The 19,038-nt window shown below is 39.9% G+C and overlaps 1 protein-coding gene across 1 annotated transcript; it reads right to left on the bottom strand.

Annotated features, from left to right (window-relative positions):
- Positions 1-850: 850 nt before the first annotated feature.
- LOC306965583 (leucine-rich repeat-containing protein 27-like) lies at positions 851-18,080 on the bottom strand. The gene is made up of 11 exons (XM_079560061.1): positions 18,002-18,080; positions 16,551-16,841; positions 13,825-13,955; positions 11,054-11,112; positions 9,770-9,922; positions 7,512-7,704; positions 6,753-6,872; positions 3,908-4,004; positions 2,902-2,993; positions 1,266-1,386; positions 851-1,176 (listed from the first exon to the last, which is right to left on the bottom strand). The coding sequence occupies exons 2-11, from the start codon at positions 16,755-16,757 to the stop codon at positions 1,081-1,083; spliced, it is 1,269 nt and encodes a 422-aa protein (XP_079416187.1). The 5' UTR covers positions 16,758-16,841; positions 18,002-18,080; the 3' UTR covers positions 851-1,080.
- Positions 18,081-19,038: the final 958 nt, after the last annotated feature.

Genomic DNA, 19,038 nt, shown 5'->3' with positions numbered 1-19,038 from the left:
ATCCGTCTCCCCTTCGCAATCGGAGCAGGAGGCTACACCAGGGCATAAAATGACGCCATCACCCCCACCAAGTCAATTACAACAGCGCTGCCACCGCTGACATCACGCTCCTGTGGCTGTGGTGTGGAGCCAGAAGAAATCTCCCCAAGACGAGGCCTACCCTTCCCCTGCTGCTCTCTGCTCTCCGCTCAGTGCCATACAGCAGCGTTTGGTCGAGTTTAGTTCAATGCTGCCATCATTCCCTGAGCCCACTGATGTCAAATACATGATGTATATACACAAAAGCCTTATTGTGACTGTTAGATTCGGTGTATACGATCAAAATCGCAGCTCCCATTTCCACAACATGTTTTTGTCAAGGAAAAGTAATAGATTTACTCTGGAGATGCTCTGTCTATTCCTCACCTCATACATTTGATCACATTGAACATTCAGTGTCAAATCATTGTTCATTTTGGCAATCAAACAATCAAACAGCATAGCCTATGTTCCAAGTTGGTCACATAATGTAAATAAAACAGAGACATCATTTTTTTCAAGAATCATTTCATTTATTTAGATAGCACTAGTTGTCCACAAAGCTAAAAGTAAAGAAAGAAAAAGGCATCCCACACACACTCCATTCCCTCAATCTAAAATGTTTCTTCAATTCTGTAATGTAAATATCCCGAATTGGAAGCCGAATCCTCTTTAAGTCAGTCACAATGTGCTCTTTTTTTTTTAACACAATGGGCATTTTGGCCCAATCAAGTCTAAACAATGGGACTGATTTGGTTGCGCAAACTAATTACTGTTTATTATTTACACACAAGTGACAAATTAAGAGCAGCCCTTTTTCCATTTCCACATCTGAAACCAGCAATTACGTTCGATCCTGGGCCACTGCGGCGGATCAAAACACTAATTATGAAACATGTTTTGAAAAATAAATAAATACTCTTTTGTTTGTCTCCGGTGTGAGATTAATTCCAGCACCGCATTCACAGTATAGAAGGCATGATAGAATCGCACAGGGAACATGCAATTCCACAATCTGGCTATCTCTTAATACCAAAATCAACCATATGGACGCCGTTTCTCTCATTTATCTGTGTGTCCTTGTCTGGCTTGCGCTGGCGTCAGTGCAAACCCTCTTCCTCTTTTCACGTCGAGAAGCTGAGACTGCAGCCTCCTCATCTGCCCGTCAAGAAACAACCAAATGATTAACAAAGCACATTTGCTTTACCATAAATTCAGTTTACCCGAGTCTGAATCATTTTTCACACCTCTTTGACATCTCTCTCTGCTGCCTCAATCTGCTCCTCCCGCGACCCAGTGGGATTCCTGCGTCTCTCGTCCATTTTCTGGACAATGGCATAAATTTGCAGCCGCAGCCTTCGAACAGCGCTGTAGGAGGGTGCACACGGAGGGCAGAGGTCAAACTCAAGACTCAATATTCATGAAAAGGTTATGGGGTGGTGGAGTAATAACTCGATAAGGAGCTGACAATGGATTTATACATGATGTGATGATCATTCCTGTTTCTTAGCAAGCATTAAATTTAGGGGACGCGTCATGCACCAGGGCCTGTGGGTGGCATCTGTGTGTTCAAATAGAAACTGATGTGATTATATCAAAGAGAATGAAATGTCATATTGATATGGACAGGAACATTTTAGATAACACTGTTTCCCCCTCGTGTAGGCCATACACAGTTCCCACCAGAAGTGACAAATTGCTTTTTTTGGAACTCAACGTCGAAATGACTTCAGCCACTTCATTTAATTCTTTCCTTGTTCACATCATGATCTCAATTGATCAACGTGGAGTCATTAATGCTTTAAAGTAAAAGCCTACCTACAGTTTTCTTGAAGTAATTTCATGCAGGAAGAACAAAGAGAAGCGTGGGTAGATGCACTGGCACGGTTTGACCACTAGTTGGCACCAAATATCCACCTACTGCTCGTCTTATCTTCAGCATTATAATTTAAAAGAAAGCGAGGCAGTAAGTATATAAAAATTAACAATTGTGACCCCCTTCTTGTAAAATCAGCTACCAATGCTGCAATGGTGCCATTCTATTTCAAAAAGGGTAGAAAAATAATAATTAGGTGTGGAATTTAAGTCTCCACAATCGAAAATCAAGGCAGAACAGAATTGTTAATGTGAGTTCCAAAATCACTGGTGTCCGACAGAGAGAGCTGACCTCGCTCTGGAAGAGTCAGGTCACCCCAAACGCTGGTCAGATCATAGACTTAGATCAGAGGCACATCCTATCGTCATGTTTTAGATGAATGCCCTCAGGTCAGCGTTTTTACCTGACAGTTGTTCAAATTTATCACTATTGGAACTCATTTTGCTATAAGCTTGAGAGTTTGTGTTTTTATTCTGTCTCGCTGGACCTCTGTGAACCTGTGAACTGCTGTGGCGCATACTGTAAATGTTTGTTCTGTTGTGTCTGTATGGCCAGGTCGCTGCAAAGAATTGCCCTTCACAGGATTAATAAATTGTTCTGATTCTGTACAATCCACACTTCTCATGTATCAGTTGTAGTATTCAAAATGTGCTTGAAATTCTCTCCATTTTTTTACTTTCCAGATCTACTACATTAGCAAAATAAAAGCATCAGAGAGTTGCTTATGCTTTCTGGATACTTGAGTGACTGTTGGACCAGTTTGTAGACAGACTGACAAAGAAAGAAACTCTATCACTCGGAGCACAAAGACAAAATGCATCGAGACTCATGACTTCATCAGTTGCTTTGCCAAGACATGAACCCAATTTGTCTCATCAAGCTTATGGAAACTAGGCTACTTGGCAAAGGGTGGAGAGATACTGGTTGCTCCTGTGTTATAATAAGTGGAAGACCCCTGATTGAACATTCTTATATTGCACAAGCCGACCTCTGGAGTTGCCGTTTACCTGCTGTCTTCAAACTCTATGGTGCTGTAGGGGTGACGCTGAGCCAAATCACTGCCGTCCAGCGCCGCCGGCCTTGTATCTGTTTCTGCTTCCTGTTGATTTATTCACGCAGACAGGATTGGTTTACAACAGAACAACATTAATACCGGACTCGAGCTGGATACGCGAGATCTCGGCCTCGAATTACCCAAATACACTTCTACGTACGAGTCCCCCGGCGAGTGTTTTCACAGATGTTTCTGAGTAATTTGCTTTTTTTTTTTGCCGAGTGCCGCTAAATGGTACTGACAGAGAAATTACTGAGAAGTGTTTAGCGCGGGGTTGAGTAAGAATCATGTCAGCTGTGATAACAGTGTGTGGCTGCGGCGGAGGTTTTTATGATTTACTTGGCTCGACTTTTCCATTAAACAGCGCATTTCTCAAGTACGGACACTCACTTTTAATATGGCCCTGTTTCTTCAAGACACAGAGCACCTCTCTAATTGTTTGAGACAGTGGAGTGTTGGTGTAAGTCATCATCTATTCCCTGTTACAGTGTTTGTAATACTGGGCTCAAACTGTGGTTGGAGTCTATGTTGGTAATGTCTGGTGCTACTCTCAGATGCTATGGAAGGAAGTCCATGTTGTTAAAATGTTATCTTTTAAGTGCAAAATTTTAACCACATGAAGCTAAAGCAACGCTGCATTAGACACAAACAAAATACAGACGGTTTTTCCATCAAATGTGCTCAATTTTGGTGTAATTCCTGCTCTATCTGAGTGATAAACCTCTCTTCTCATATGACATGTTTGATTAGTTTATTTCTCTTTAAATCTTTCCTTTTTTTCCCCCTCCTTTGACAAAGCCCTCACATGCCTTCAATGTGCCCCACCCTTAATCAATGTCATTCACTTGCCATGATGTGCTGTATTAGTAATCAGCGTGTGGAGAGTGTCTCTGAATGGAGCAAGGGAGGAGTTGTGCCGCCCCCTTGTGGCGAGAAGAGGTTTCACACAGTTTAAGTACCTCTTTTTGTCTCTGGCGTCCTGCCTTCTTCTGCCTGTGTCCAGACTGCTGAGGGTTCTTGGCCTGAGTCCGCCACTTGCGCAACGCTTCTTGGCTTCTACAACAAAACAAGGCTCTGTAATGGATTTGCGATAAAACCAACATTGAGATGTTCGGTGAATTGTGCTGGAATCTTTAAAAATTGATCTGTTTTCAGGAAGCTAAGCAACATGGGTAATGAAAGAAACAAGGGCTAAGACACAAGGAATTGCCCATGTAATGTTACACTGTGTTTCAGTTAATTAAGATATATTGTAACGATGGATGAGGCTGCGTTTGACAATGCTGAAAACGTCCGATTTGGCAGGGCTTACAAAAAATAAAGTAATTTATTTGCATTCTTACGTTTAATCGCAAGTGACTATTGACTCTTTAACCTCTTAACTCCCGCCTGAACCGAGAGGATCTTTTTCCTCACGTTATCAGATTTTTTCCCATCATTTTTTTGTTGGGTATTCAACTCATTTTTGTAACTTTTTGTAATTTTTTGGTCACATTTTGTCACATTTTTGTCATTTTTTTGTCAATTTTTGTCACATTTTTCGTCAGTTTTATATCAAATGTCATTTTTTAGTCACATTTTGTCAAATTTTTGTCATTTTTTTGTCACATTTTTGTCATTTTTTGGTCAAATTTTTATCACATTTTTTTTTTTTGGTCATAATTTGTCACATTTTTATCATTTTTTGTCACATTTTTGTCATTTTTTTGTCACATTTTTGTCATTTTTTTGTCAAATTTTTATCACATTTTTGTATTTTTTTGTCATATTTTGTCACATTTTTGTCATTTTTTTGTCACATTTTTGCCACTTTTTCATCAATTTTTCGTCACTTTTTTGTCAATGTTGTCTCACTTTTTTGTCACATTTCCATCATTGTTTTCGTCTCAGTTTTGTTGCTTTTTCACAGCTTTTTTCCAGAAGCTTTTGGACTGGGGTGAAGCCAAACTGGTTACCCTGGTTGGTTTGAACAAAATTTTGTTTTCACCATGTTTGTAAATTGTTGTTTTCTACCCTTCCTGTTGTCTTTATAGTAGTGATTGCAACGTCGTCACATTCGAGGCTTTGGTGGGCAACGTGAATGTATTAAATCGATAATAATAGTTTGAAGGTGGGCCATTCAAGAAAAACATCCAGTGAAAATAGAAGAAACAAACAACAGCAGCGATCCTCCCTGCAGTTCTTTCTGTGGCGGCACTTTGCAGTTTACATTTTGCATTTGTGTTTGCGTGTTTCATGTTTTCATTCAAGGCTTCGCTCTCTCTTTAAGGACCAGACAGGGGGCTTCTGGATTTCTCTTTGCCATTCCCTATCTCTAAACATTTTAGAAGTTGTGTAAGGTGTTCAACATACAGGGCCAGATCTTGTGACTGGCGCAGTCCGTGCGCAACTCTAAACGCAACATAGAACACTCGCGATCTTGCATGTGGCGCAGGTTTTGCTGCGCCACTAGGGAGAGGGTGTTTTTTTAAGAAAAAGAGGCCGACTGAGGCGTGGTTCATTGCAAGCAGCACTCGCTCTACTCTTCTGTGGCAACCTTCACATTATGTTCCTCTTTACATTCCTTGCCTTGTCTTCCTAAGAATCGACGTCAAATTGAAAACAAAAGCGAAATTGCCTTGAAAAGTCTGCTTGAGCGTAGGTTATACGCACAGGTTTACGTTGATACAGTAGATCAACATGCACACCCCTAACACCAAAACAACAACAGTTTTCCATAAATAAACCACACATGCCTTCAAGTGCCACAACACCAGGTCTAATCTGCGTTTTAAGGAGACATTTCCATCGTGTATCAGTCTTTACCTCCTGATGATGCTCCTTGTGTAGCCACAGCTCAGTCCAAAAGAAAGACACGCATTTTACAGGCGCATAGCAAATGTTTTTTTTTTTTTTAAATTCAGTCGCTCCAAGAATCCTGCAGCTGTAGCGCAAATGTTCCAATACACTACAGTTTTCTTGCAACTGCTGCATAACTCTGCAACTTCTCCACAGCCGATATGACAGTTTCCGATCAATTAAATCCTGTACATTTCGTAACTTTGCTCATTCGAATGGCTGCTGCCTCTCTGTCCCGCCCGCTCACCTTGGATCTGCAGTGAGTGGCTTCAGCAGTGGAGGGACAGTTTTATTTCTTTAATCTTTACTAAACATTGCGCGTTGCATCATGCATGTTACGCATGTACAAGAGAACCCCCCCTCGCAAACCACCGCCTTCCGCAGGTCTGGGGAAAGCATGGGGAGGGGGCGGCACCACAACATCGCACCTCCTGTCCTGCCCACTTTTTGCGCCAGGTATGACACTGAAGATTGCAAGGAGCGCCACCCGTCTGCGCAGTCGTCTGCTCTACAGCCTGCGCTATGAACCACAAGATCTGGCCCTATGTGTTTTTAGCCAACAACAAAAGGTAGTATCTGTATATGTGTAATAAACTGCTACTAGAGCTGAACGATATGGACAAAATTTCATATCTCAATATTCATGCCAGATATCTCGATATCAATACGATATGACTATGGGTTAAGTGAAAACTAAGAATTTTTCAGAAAAATGAAATCATAATACAAAAGAGCGCAGTTTTATTGATGAAAATCTATATTGTTTATATCTTGCTTTTTCGAGTTTAATATTTTGAATGTTCATATCTCGATATCGATATGATAACGATATATCTTTCAGCCCTAACTGCCACTAAATAAAAAAAAGTATAGGTCTGCTTTAACATACGCATATTGCCTGCAGTATTTAACCCAGCGCTAAGAGCTCACAGCTAATAGCACTTTACTGTGAGTGGTCAGACCCACTTCCTCCTCTGCTCCAGAATAGCCTCTTTCTCTCGCAGCTCCCTCTGTGCGGCCTGTCTCCTCTCCTCGGGCCTGTTCCACAGAGGAGCCTGTGGAGTCATGCCGGTCGTCACCTTCTTCCTGGAAAATAAATTGAAACAAAAATGGTTTCTTTTTTATTGCCCTCTCGAGCGTCGGGGCCCCGGCGGAGACAGCCCGGGGGTTTTATCGCTGTCCTCAGCACAGTGTCATTAAAAGTGCTTCTCAATTCTTCCTCCATTGTGCTACAGAGCCATATAATATAACCGCTTTGAATCTCTGCCACTAAAAATAATAAATTCGCTGCCTCCATCCGACTGCGCTGCCCTACAAAGCCAGAGTGCAGTCAATTTATAAAAGTGGGAGAGCACTTGAGACTAGATTTAAAGCCACCTTCTAAAGCTATTTGTCTCCTCGCTGAATTGAACGCTCTTTGCTCTGCCTCAATGCAAAAACACAATCGACTTGTCTATTGGGAAAATGGCAAGAAATATGCAGCCATGGACAAGTTTTATATATTGGTTTTGTAGTGTAGCATAATTAGATAATCACTTAATACAATATAGATTTTATGGTGCCCTAATCCTCTCAAATGTGAAATAGAAAAGTTTTGGTAAACAGCTTTTGAGATCCAAAATGCTCAAGGTTTTGTAAAAGAATAATAATAGCTAAACCTGTGTTTATTTCTACTGTAATAAAAGGGTCAAAAACACGAATATCTGTTTATGGTACACATTCGACCTTTTGGGCAGTGTCTGTGGTTTGGGATTGTCTCTGCGCGCCGCCGCCTCCAGCTCAGTCTTCTCCATGAGGCTCATCTGGAGTTTGAGCTCTCTGAACCTCTGCAGCTCTTCCTCCTCTGTCCCTCCTTCCTCTTCCTCTTCAACACTGGACCCCATCAGCTCCAGCTGCAGCCTCTCCACTACAGGGGCATCTATGACACAGGAATAAGATCAGCGTATTAGAGGTTTACAAGCAGCTAAAAAAACACCTTTTTGCCTAAATCCATCCATATCATCTGTTTATTGGCTTCGACGGCGTGCACTGCCTTTTATTTGCTTTGAGCGATCGTGTTCAGAGGGTGCAAAGGAAGCAGACCGGGGCAGACTGGGACTGAAAAACAGCCCTGGACTCTGGTCAGCCTGGCCCAAATTAGCATAAATGTGACACTTCCACAAATACATACAGTATGTTAACCTCTTACCCCCCGCCTTAACCGAGAGCATTTTCTCCAGTAAAAGCGTCTTGACTGGAGAGCAATACTGTAACGTCTCATTTGAAAGCTAAAATCTCGAAAAGTGATGGTAACTTTTTGTCACGTTGTCGCTGCATTTTTGTCATGTTTTTGTTGCTTTTTCATTACTTTTTTTGTGGCTTTTTGGCGTGTTTTCGTCACTTTTTCGTTGTGTTTTCGTCTCTTGTTTTTCTTTTTTTTTTTTTTCATACTATTGTTTTTTCATCGCTTTTTTCATTGCTTTGTCGTCACGTTTTCGTCACATTTTGTTGTGTTTTTGTCACTTTTTTGTCACTTTTTTGTTGCATTTTTGTTTTTGGATGCTTTTCTTTTAACCTCTTAACTCCCACCTGAACCGAGCACATTTTCTCCAGTTTGGCTTCACCCCAGTCCAAAAGCTTCTGGAAAAAAGGTGTGAAAAAAGCAACAAAACTGAGACGAAAACAATGATGGAAATGTGACAAAAAAGTGAGAAAAGTATGACAAAAAAGTGACGAAAAATTGATGAAAAAGTGGCAAAAATGTCACAAAAATGACAAAAGAAATGACAAAAAAAGACAATAAAGTGAAAAAAAAAAAAAAAATGTTTACAAAAATGTGACAAAAATGTGATTAAAAAATGGACAAAAAAATGACAGTTACAAAAATGAGTTGAATACCCAACCAAAAAATGATGGAAAAAAAATCTGATGACGTGAGGAAAAAGATCCTCTCGGTTCAGGCGGGAGTTAAGAGGTTAAGCTTTTAGATTTGGGTAAAGCTCGGTTACGCCCGGGGGCAAGGGTAAGGTAAAGTCAGAGGCCAGACCGGTGGCCCTAGAGCCAGTGGCCCTTCTGTGCTCTTCCAGAATGGACAAATGGCCAGTCCGCCCCTGGAAGCAGATATTCACTTCAGGCACTCAACAATTCATCAATGCATGTTTAAAGAGGAAGGAACCCAACAAGAACTCGTGTCTTTCATGGGTTTTAATTGGGTGAGTGATGATGAACAAGGGTTACATTAATGAGCCTCCTTCCGTCACTGATTTCCGTCAGCCACCGGGCATTATCTCTTTGACCAATTTGTAAAAACAAAGTTCTCTCGGAGACGCATTGATCCCAGTAATAGCTCGCTGTTGCCTCCATGACCTGATTTGTGCATCGTTAATGCGTTTCGGGGGGGATGACAAAAAGTGAAAAATGAAATCCTTATTCGACCTTTACCTTTCTTCTCCCGGTGGCTAATTTTCCCCCAAGTTATCTCAGCAGAGGAAAAAAAAAAAAGGTTGATGACATTGCAGTATGTAAATGAAGGTATATGCAAAATCCCCTTTAAGCTACATTTATAATCTGAACCAATTCAATAAAAAGCGCTTTCCCTGCGGAGCTGTGAGGCCTGTCTGTGTTAATAACCCTGTAAGGCGGCAGATAAATCATTTGATTGAGGGCTCTGGCTGTGCTCACTGTGCATCGGCAGCCTTTCCTGAGGAGGGCTGTCTCCTCAAAGCCATTACCGACTGTAGTGGTGACGCCGGGCTGCTGTTGGGTGCGCAGGGTTATCAGTCATGTCTCATCAGGCTAAAAATATTACGAACCTGCGGCCGGAGCAGCGTGCCGAGCGGCGTGAGCTGTTTCCAAGGGAACGGAAGTCACACCGGCGGAGTAGCGCCAGGGCAAGAAGAGGCTATTTTTGGGGGCTGCTGTCCAATCTTTGACAAAGGGAGCAGATGGCTGGGACGCGTTTTTAAGAGCCGCCTCTCGTCTGTGCGCGGTGAGAGTTGGCTCACCTGGGAGGCTCTTGGGGGCGCTGACGGGCCGCTGGGCTAAGGCGGCCCTCAGGTACTGCAGGATGCTCGGGACGCCCCGCTGCAGGACGCCGCGCGGAGGGTAACGGAGCGGGCAGTCGCGGAGGTTCAGGCCAGTCAGGCTCAGCACGTTACCTGCACAATAAAGTTACACTCATTTAGAAAAGTAGCTTCTACTGATCTATTCATTCTGTAAAAAGCCAAATTATAAGCATCATATCATAATGACAATACATTTTAGTTCATATAGAGCTTAAAGAGGGGGTATTATGCTTTTTTCAATCACATAGCACCAGTCTATAGCACTGCCTTGTATAAAATTGCTCTCTCAAAATGGCTGTAGCGAATGTCTTGAAATAGGTCTCTGTCTCTTTAAGAACCTCTGACTCTTTCCGACACGCCCCCTCCACACGCTGTCTGTGGCATCAGTGAGGAGGGGGTTCTGCTGAGGAGCAGTGGTTGGTTACTCGGCTGGTGACGAAAGCTCGGAGGCGTCTCCAGGAGGTGGGGGCGTTCCTAGGAGGACTCAGGCAAAGCTGTCCCTAAAATGGCCGCCATCAGAGTTTTTACAGATTACTCAAAAATACGTGAATGTGCCAAGGCAACACTTCAGGCATGTTTTTAATGAGGGAATGACATAATAACATGACGTAAAGCTTGAAAAAGTCGATTTTGCATAATACCCCCCTTTAAAGTTAAAAAGCCTTGTGACGATCAGTTCAGTTTCTGTTCAGTATATTTTGTTTCAGTCACACAAAATAATACATTAACACATTACATAGAAACAATCCATCTGAGACCAAAAGAGGCAGAAGCAAAAGCTTGCTTGCCGAAATTAAATTTTAACTCAGTACATTATCTTACAATAGGTTTGTCATGAGTAGAAAATATACATACAGAACAAATTTATTCATTTAGATATCTCTCAAAAGTAGGCCGGGAGATCATCTTTTAAAATATATTTAATTTGCATGGAAGATTTTTCTGTTTAGCTTTAAACATCATTTTAACTGTTTATAATAAACTATACAACTAAACTAAACGTCATAAACTACTTAATTTAGTCATGGTTTTGTCTTTGCTTTTGCTCTGACAGTAAACAAGTAAATAAAAGTTTTTTATTTGTTATTTTACCCCAGTGTTTCCACTGGTGTACATAAAATAATACTATTGCTTGAATATTTTCGTTGGAAAATCTAACAAGAGTTAAAAAAGTCACATTTTATCACATTGTGAATTCTTGTTTTACAGTGAAAATTAACTTACCGAGCTCTGCAGGCAGCTCGGTGATGGGATTCCCTTCTAACAGCAAGGACCTTAAACATCTGCAGAAAGGATTGAAATGGCTATTTGTACAAAATTATCTTTTCATCCTTCACTGAGTTGAAACTCTGTGTGGGATGAAAAGAACACATCATTATTTCACATGACCGAGACAGTGGGCGACCACAGAGCAACACCCATACCCAGGTATTGAGTCAGGATCTTGGTCATGAGCGCCCACCTGGAGGATTAGACAACTGTTGAAGAAGGAATCCGGAGCACCTAACATGGGGAGAACATACTGTAGCTACACACACGGAACTCCAAACAGACCGGGAATCAAACCCAAGACCATCTTGCTGTCAGGCAAAAGTGCTAGTTTTGACCAGCAGGTATGTTGATAATGATACCACCACATTTGATTAAAGAGGGGGTATTAGGCTTTTTTCAATCACATAGCACCAGTCTATATCACACTACAATGATGACCAAACCTTCTGCTGGTCTGTAAATGCAGTAAATTAGAATAACTGCCTTGTATAAAATTGCTCTCTCAAAATGGCTGTAGCGAATGTCTTGAAATAGGCCTCTGTCTCTTTAAGAACCTCTGAGCCTTTCCGACACGCCCCCTCCACACGCTGTCTGTGGCATCAGTGGGGAGGGGGTTGTGCTGAGGAGCAGTGGTTGGTTACTCGGCTGGTGACGAAAGCTCGGAGGCGTCTCCAGGAGGTGGGGGCGTTCCTAGGAGGACTCAGGCAAACCTATCCCTAAAATGGCCGCCATCAGAGTTTTTACAGATTACTCAAAAATACGTGAATGTGCCAAGGCAACACTTCAGGCATGTTTTTAATGAGGGAATGACATAATAACATGATGAAAAGCTTCAAAAAGTCGATTTTGCATAATACCCCCCCTTTAAAAGTTTTTTTTTCACCACAAACTCAATACAGACATTTCCCGCTCATGGTGTCATCCTTATTTCTTTTGGTGCATCTGAAAGCTGATTTTGGACGAAGTTGGCTGACGTCTCCTGCTCTGTGTGGGCGTGAGCAGCCTAACTACTTGCTTTGCTCCTGACAAAGATCAAAGGGTTTGTTCCTGTTGGCTGTTTTCCTGCGAGATACTGGAAATGACAATTTGAAATATGTCTCAGCGACTGATTTTCAGCATGTTTTGCAGAAAAACAAGCCTCTCACAAAAAACGTCAAATTTAACCACATGAAATATTACGTGGCCACCTGTTGCTTCCTTATTAGATCGACATCCAAAGCTGTGGACTGATATTTGAGGTGGGTAATACATTGTCTATGTTGTACCACCTCCTAAAATATTTCCCTTTCCAAGTACCACCAGGCCTAGATGAAGATCCAATCAGGACTGACCTTGGTCTATCTCTCCATATATTATCTCAAAACTGGGAGCAAAAATACTTAACCTCTTACCACCCGCCTAAACCAAATGCCTTCTGTCCTCCTTGGCTATTATATAGGCCTGTGTAACACCTCATTTGAAAGCTAAGACCCACAAAACTGATATTATTCCTCGCATTGTTGCTGTGTTGTGTCACCTTTTGTATGTGTTTTTTTTTTTTTCATTTTTGTGACATTTTTGTTGAGTTTTTGTGACATTTTTGTTGAATTTTTGTCACTTTTTGTTGAGCTTTTTGACATTTTTTGTTGAGTTTTTGTAAAATTTTTGTTGAATTTTTGTCACATTTTTGTTGAATTTTTGTCACATTTTTGTTGAATTTTTGTCACATTTTTGTTGAATTTTTGTCACATTTTTGTTGCATTTACATCCTTGTTTTCTTCTCATTTTTGTGGCTATTTTGGTGTTTTTTCCCAAGAAGCTTTTTGATTAGGGTAAAGCCAAACTGCAGAAAATGGGATCCGTTCAGGTGGGAGTTAAGAGGTTAAATGCTTTACTAAAACATGAATAAATGATCTAATTAAAATAATGAAAGTCTAAAACAGCAGATGAAAACATGAACATCGTTAAATGTTATGGAAAAAGGGTTATAAAGTAATATTCGTGGTATTCTCTTCTTGAGCATCAACTCAACTAAGATATACTACTTTGCATGAATATACTTGATTATTATTATTGAAAATGACCCAGAAAATATTCAGATTTTTCAGCTCTGTCCACCTCTAGTTCTTGAAAAGCTTCCCTTCTCTAAGTTTGAGTAATTGCTGATTTCAAAAACATGATTAATTCCTTGTAATTCAGTTATATTTCCAGCAGTAACATTAACAGTTTCTGTGGCTTATGGCTTATGCATGAGTTTGACAGTGCCGGATGGTCAGCCATGGCACAATTTCCAAAATCTGGGTCACAGAGACATGTTTGGCAGGCACCGTTGGGCACTACTTTTTACCAGGCAACAGAGAAGATACAGTTTTTGCTGTTTTAACTCTCTGACCTTTCTGCAACTTGTGAATAAGCAAACGCGGGAATGCTATTTACTATGACCTTTGCAAAAGCACTGCAGTGGTTATTTGAATGTGTTTGATTTGGTTTCTAAGCCAATACAAAGAGGAAAAACAGTAATTGACGGCCTCTGAGGAATGAACTCACTTTTGCTGTAAATATCGCAAATCTAAAACGTTCGCAAAATAAAAACACAGAACTCTATAGGCTATTTTTACCTTTTGTAAACCCCCACACCCTTAAAAAAGGAATGTAGACTTGAATGGAGGTGGCTTTGTTTAGTTTTAGGCCTTTATAATGGGGGACTTGAGGCATAAAACCAAGAGGAATTTCAAAAAGCTTACCTGTGACGACCAATTTCCGTTGGAAGGGATTCAATCTGGTTATGTCTAAGGTCTAGCCATAGCAGGTTGGGGAAACTTGTGAACAGCGCTGGGGGAATCCTGCGCAGTTCATTGCCTTCAAGATACAAATACTGGAAAACAAAAGGACATGAATAAATGATAATAATGTAGCAAAATTATCCCCTTAACTCCCACCTGAACCGAGCACATTTTCTCCAGTTTGGCTTTACCCCAATCCAAAAGCTTCTGGAAAAAAAGCAACAACACTGAGACGAAAACAATGATGGAAATGTGACAAAAAAGCGAGAAAACATTGACAAAAAAGTGATGAAAAATTTATGCAAAAGTGGCAAAAATGTCATAAAAATGTTACAAGAAATTGATAAAAAATGGACGAAAAAATGACAGAAATGTGACAAAAAATGACAAAAAATGACAAAAAATGACAAAAATTGACAAAAAATGGACAAAAAAATGACAGAAATGTGACCAAAAAAGGACAAAAAATTGATAAAAAATGGAACAAAAAATGACAGAAATGTGACAAAAAATGACAAAAAATGTGATAAAAATTTGACAAAAAATGACAAAAACTTGACCAAAAAATAACAAAAATGTGACAAAAAAATGGCAAAAATTTGATAAAAATTTGACAACAAATGACAAAAACTTGACCAAAAAATGACAAAAATGTGACAAAAAAAGGACAAAAAATTGATAAAAAATGGACGAAAAAATGACAGAAATGTAACAAAAAATGACAAAAAATAAAAAAATAAATAATTGACAAAAAAAGGACAAAAACTTGACAAAAAAATGACAAAAATGTGACAAAAAAAGGACAAAAATTTGATAAAAAATGGACAAAAAAATGACAAAAATGTGACAAAAAATGACCAAAAAAAATGACAAAAAAGTTACAAAAATTAGTTGAATAGCCAACAAAAAAAATATGGAAACTTGAGGAAAAAGATTCTCTCGGTTCAGGCGGGAGTTAAGAGGTTAAGCAAGAAAACTGAGATATCAAACTGCTGAACTAATACAAGCTGGTGCTTTTTATTGTGCTTATTTGTGCAGCCCTTTATTGTATTGGAAAATTGACTCTCTTGTGCACACAACATTTAATCAATACAGGGAAAAAAGAGGGAGAGACATCAGCACATTCAACTATAGGAAACAACGATCAACAATCTAACAATTTTCGCCGTAGTCCTGCAGCAGAGTTAATCGGGGGGTAAAAACGTCTTGCCGTGGTTGTTGTGGTGAGTGGCAGAGTGAAATAACATTAATCTCAGACCTCTTCTGTCAGCTGTACAGGCACCAGGTCAGTCTGAAGGCCACTGCTGTAATGGAGTGCAAAAGTCACCCACGACCTGCCAGCTCTGAAGTTTCCTCCGGCCACGGGCTCAACGGAGTCAATGGGGTGTTTCAAGAGCATCCCAGTACACACATACACACACCCCAGCACTCTTATCTGTTATTTCAAACTTTCTCAGCACTGTGGGACACATAAAAGCCGGTCAACCCATTTGTTGAAATATTTTGGCTGCTGAAAAATGTTTGACTTTTATTCTTGTTTTTCACATTTTTGGTCATACAAATTGAAAGTTTATTTTCTGGTCAGAATTCCATTGTTGAATTTTCCTGTTAAATAAAACACACATGGTTTAACCTGATTTATGGTTTATTCTAGGTAATTACAAAGACTTTTAACCCCCACTGTAACCAATCTCATTTTCTCCGGTTTGGCTTTACCCAAATCTAGAAGCTTCTTGGAAAAAAAGCATTAATAAAGAGTAAACGAGGATGAAAATGCAACAAAAAATAACGAAAAAGCGGCAAAAAAAAGGCCACAAAAAACGGACAAAAACGCAAAGAAGCAATAAAAGACCGGGGAAAAAAAGCAACGGAAATAAACTATGAAAAAGCAACAAAACTACGAAAATGCATAAGTTAAGTTAAGTTATACTTGATTAATCTCTGTAGAGAAATCTCTGTGGAGAAAATTGTTCCTGCATTTGACCCATCCCCAATGTTGCTGTGGCGACCTGTTTCTGGCTGCCAGGCTGGTGGTCAGAAACACCTGGCTGGAGGATTCACCTATTGTACATGTTTTTAGTGGTAGGGAAAACCGGAGCACCCGAAGGAAACCTACGCAGACACGGGGAGAACATGCCAACTCCCCACAGAAAGGACCCCGTCCAGGTGGGAATCGAACCCGGACCTTCTAGCTGTGAAGCACGAGCGCTAACTGCTGTACTACCGTGCACTTCCAAAATGAGAGAAAAATGCGTTTCAGTTTGGTGGGCCTTAGCTTTCAAATGAGGCCTACCAAGGCGAGTGCTCGTCAAGAAGCCTTAGGATTTGGGTTAAGCCGAACTGGAGAAAATGCAACATGTTTTCACCACAGTTTTCAATTGGGGTGGGTTAAGGACGGGTAAATTTGAACCCAAAACATAATATCATAGCATTACATATGCAGAAAATACATTTCATTAGTTTAGTTGGAGAGTAATAATTCTACTGTGATCTCTCTAGAATTTGGGTAAAGTATATTAACAAAGAAAAATGCTATACAGTAGCTGAGTTAAAAAGTGTGGTTATTAAATGCTGCTAAAAGCCTCAATGTAGCCTAATGCTGACCTTAGTTTAGCTGATGCACAGTGACGCTCTGAGCCGAGAGTGTGGGCTGTGGACAGATAATGAAGAGTGAAGTTTGTGCTGACCTTTAAAGCGCGGTTCCTCAGAAGACTCTCGGACACTTTCTGCAGCTTGGTCCGACTCAGAAAGAGTGTCTCCGGAGGACCGAAGTCTGAGATCTCCTTCGCCTCTTCCCTGTCAGTGCCGTGAGAGGTCTGTGGTTTATCAAAGCTGTCTCCAACACAGAGGCGTAGCTGCAGGTCAGACACATCGTCCTCCACTGGGAACAACATGCTAGAACTGGACTCGGTTGTTTTGGCAGGCGCTGATACACAAGTCGATGCAGCTTCAGCGCGGTGTCATGATACTGTGAGGCTCTGCAAATGAGAGAGAAGTGTATTACAATCCATTAGAGGTATAATTTAGGGGTTCCCGAGCTTTTTAGAGGCAGTTGTGGTGAACAGGTCTGAGCTCATGCTACACATGAGGACATGACCTGAACATGTAGGGGGAGGAAAATACTTAGTTTTAACATTGTTAAACTCCTTATAGTCCCTTTAACCGAGAGCATTTTCTCCAGTTCGGCTTTACCCAAATCCAAAGGCTTCTTTACTGGAGAGCAACGCTGTAACGCCTTATTTGAAAGCTAAAATCTAGAAAAGTGATGGTAACTTTTTGTCACATTGTCGCTGCATTTTTGTTTGTTTTTGTTGCTTTTTGCTGCTTTTTCCATTACTTTTTTGTGGCTTTTTCGTTGTGTTTTCGTCTCTTGTTTTTCGTTTTTTTTGTGTCATGTTTTTGTTGTTTTTTCATCGCTTTTTTCATTGCTTTGTCGTCACATTTTCGTCACATTTCGTGTTTTTGTCGCTTTTTTGTCACTTTTTTGTTGCTTTTCCAGCACATTTTTGTTTTTGGATGCTTTTCTTTTAAGCTTTTAGATTTGGGTAAAGCTCGGTTTACGCCCGGGGGCAAGGGTAAGGTAAAGTGGGAGGCCAGACCGGTGGCCCTAGAGCCAGTGGCCCTTCTGTGCTCTTCCAGAATGGACATATGGCCAGTCCGCCCCTGCACCACTGTAATGTAATTAGATTATAATCATCTCAGTGGCACATATTTAAAATATGGTTTATTAATGTTTATTTGAATACTCAGTTGTGTTATTTGGCCAACGTGCTATTTTCAATCAATCAAAAAAAATTTAATAATTGATAATATTAGGAATTTCCCAAAATACTGTCTTGCTATTATTACTTTACTGTACTTCCCCCTTCACTTTAGTAAATGTATGATTTTTTACAGTGGAGAACTAGCTTCTAGCTTTACTTACTAGCTTTTTATAATAGATCCATACTAGCTTCTCATGTTAGCAAACGTTAACGCTAGCTAACGTTAGCTGTGTGTTCTGTTAACACGAGACATGTTTTCACGTTATGTTAAAGTTAGCTTGATGTTCAGGTTAAACTTTCTGACGCGGGCTATCTAAAAAACGTCTGCTACGTAAAACGACACTATTGATAAATGTAGAAGAAAAAACACTCACTGTTTTATTAGTTTGTCAATTGTTTTTTGAGGTTGTAAACACCGGGAAAGTCAAGCGGAGAGGACTCTCGTAGTAACCATGGCAACGAGGTCATAACTTCCGGAGAAAAAAGTGTTTCCTTCTGGCAACTGATGACGCTCCAAAACCAAAAAATCTGATTGGCCTTCAATGTTTATCCTAAATAAAATACCCCGGAGGCTTCTACAACACATTCCAGCTAAAATAATAATAATAATAATAATAATAATAATTATAATAATAATAATAATAATAATAATAATAATAATAATAATAACAATGATAATAATGATAATAATAATAATAATAATACTAGCAATAAATAATAATAATGATAAAAAAATAATAGCTATAATAATAATAATAATAATAATAATAATAATAATAATAATAATAATGATGATGATGATGATGATGATGATGATGATGATGATGATGATGATGATGATGATGATGATGATGATGATGATAATAATAATAATAATAATAATAATAATAATAATAATAATAATAATAACACTTTTAGCTGGAATGTGTATTATTAGTTGCTATGCCCATGTTGTAGTGGCCTCCAGGGGATTTTATTTAGCTTCTCTATGTGACCATTAACATTTGAGACCTACACATTTCTTTTTCTGAAACCGAAGCCTCTATTACTGTTGTTCTGGCTTATTGACATTCACTGGAGAATAAAACAGATTAATACGCTCTTCCCAGAATATGGTGAAAGACTGTTGTGGAAAAAAAAGCACAATCTTGTAAAACTAGATAATGTTCGGTTAATGTTCACAGAATGTTATCATGTCTATACCAAGTACAGTGATATGCAAAGTATATTTTCCTCAGAGACTGAAATGCATTCTGAGATCAGTTGACAACCTTACAACTGATCACTGAGATTGTATAGTTCCAATAGCAAGATCTAGGGGATTTTATGTATGTATGTGGTGTTATTGTGGTACAGTCAAGGCTTGAACAAAAGCAATGTCAAAGCATTAACCATTTAAATCCCCCATAAT

Source organism: Gobius niger (assembly GCF_951799975.1).
Source record: "Gobius niger genome assembly, chromosome: 7".
Classification (NCBI taxonomy): domain Eukaryota; kingdom Metazoa; phylum Chordata; class Actinopteri; order Gobiiformes; family Gobiidae; genus Gobius; species Gobius niger.
Note: the sequence above shows the minus strand (reverse complement) of the source record. Positions and strands in the feature narration are given on the sequence as shown.

What these genes read in the sequence shown, in the direction of transcription:
- LOC306965583 (XM_079560061.1), bottom strand. Translation starts at nt 16,757, where the DNA reads ATGTTGTTCCCAGTGGAGGACGATGTGTCTGACCTGCAGCTACGCCTC. An exon ending in TGAGGAACCGCGCTTTAAAG is followed by an intron (nt 13,956 to 16,550) that starts GTCAGCACAAAC and finishes TTTGTTTTCCAG; the next exon opens with TATTTGTATCTTGAAGGCAA. An exon ending in ATAGAGTTTGAAGACAGCAG is followed by an intron (nt 1,387 to 2,901) that starts GTAAACGGCAAC and finishes ACCCTCCTACAG; the next exon opens with CGCTGTTCGAAGGCTGCGGC.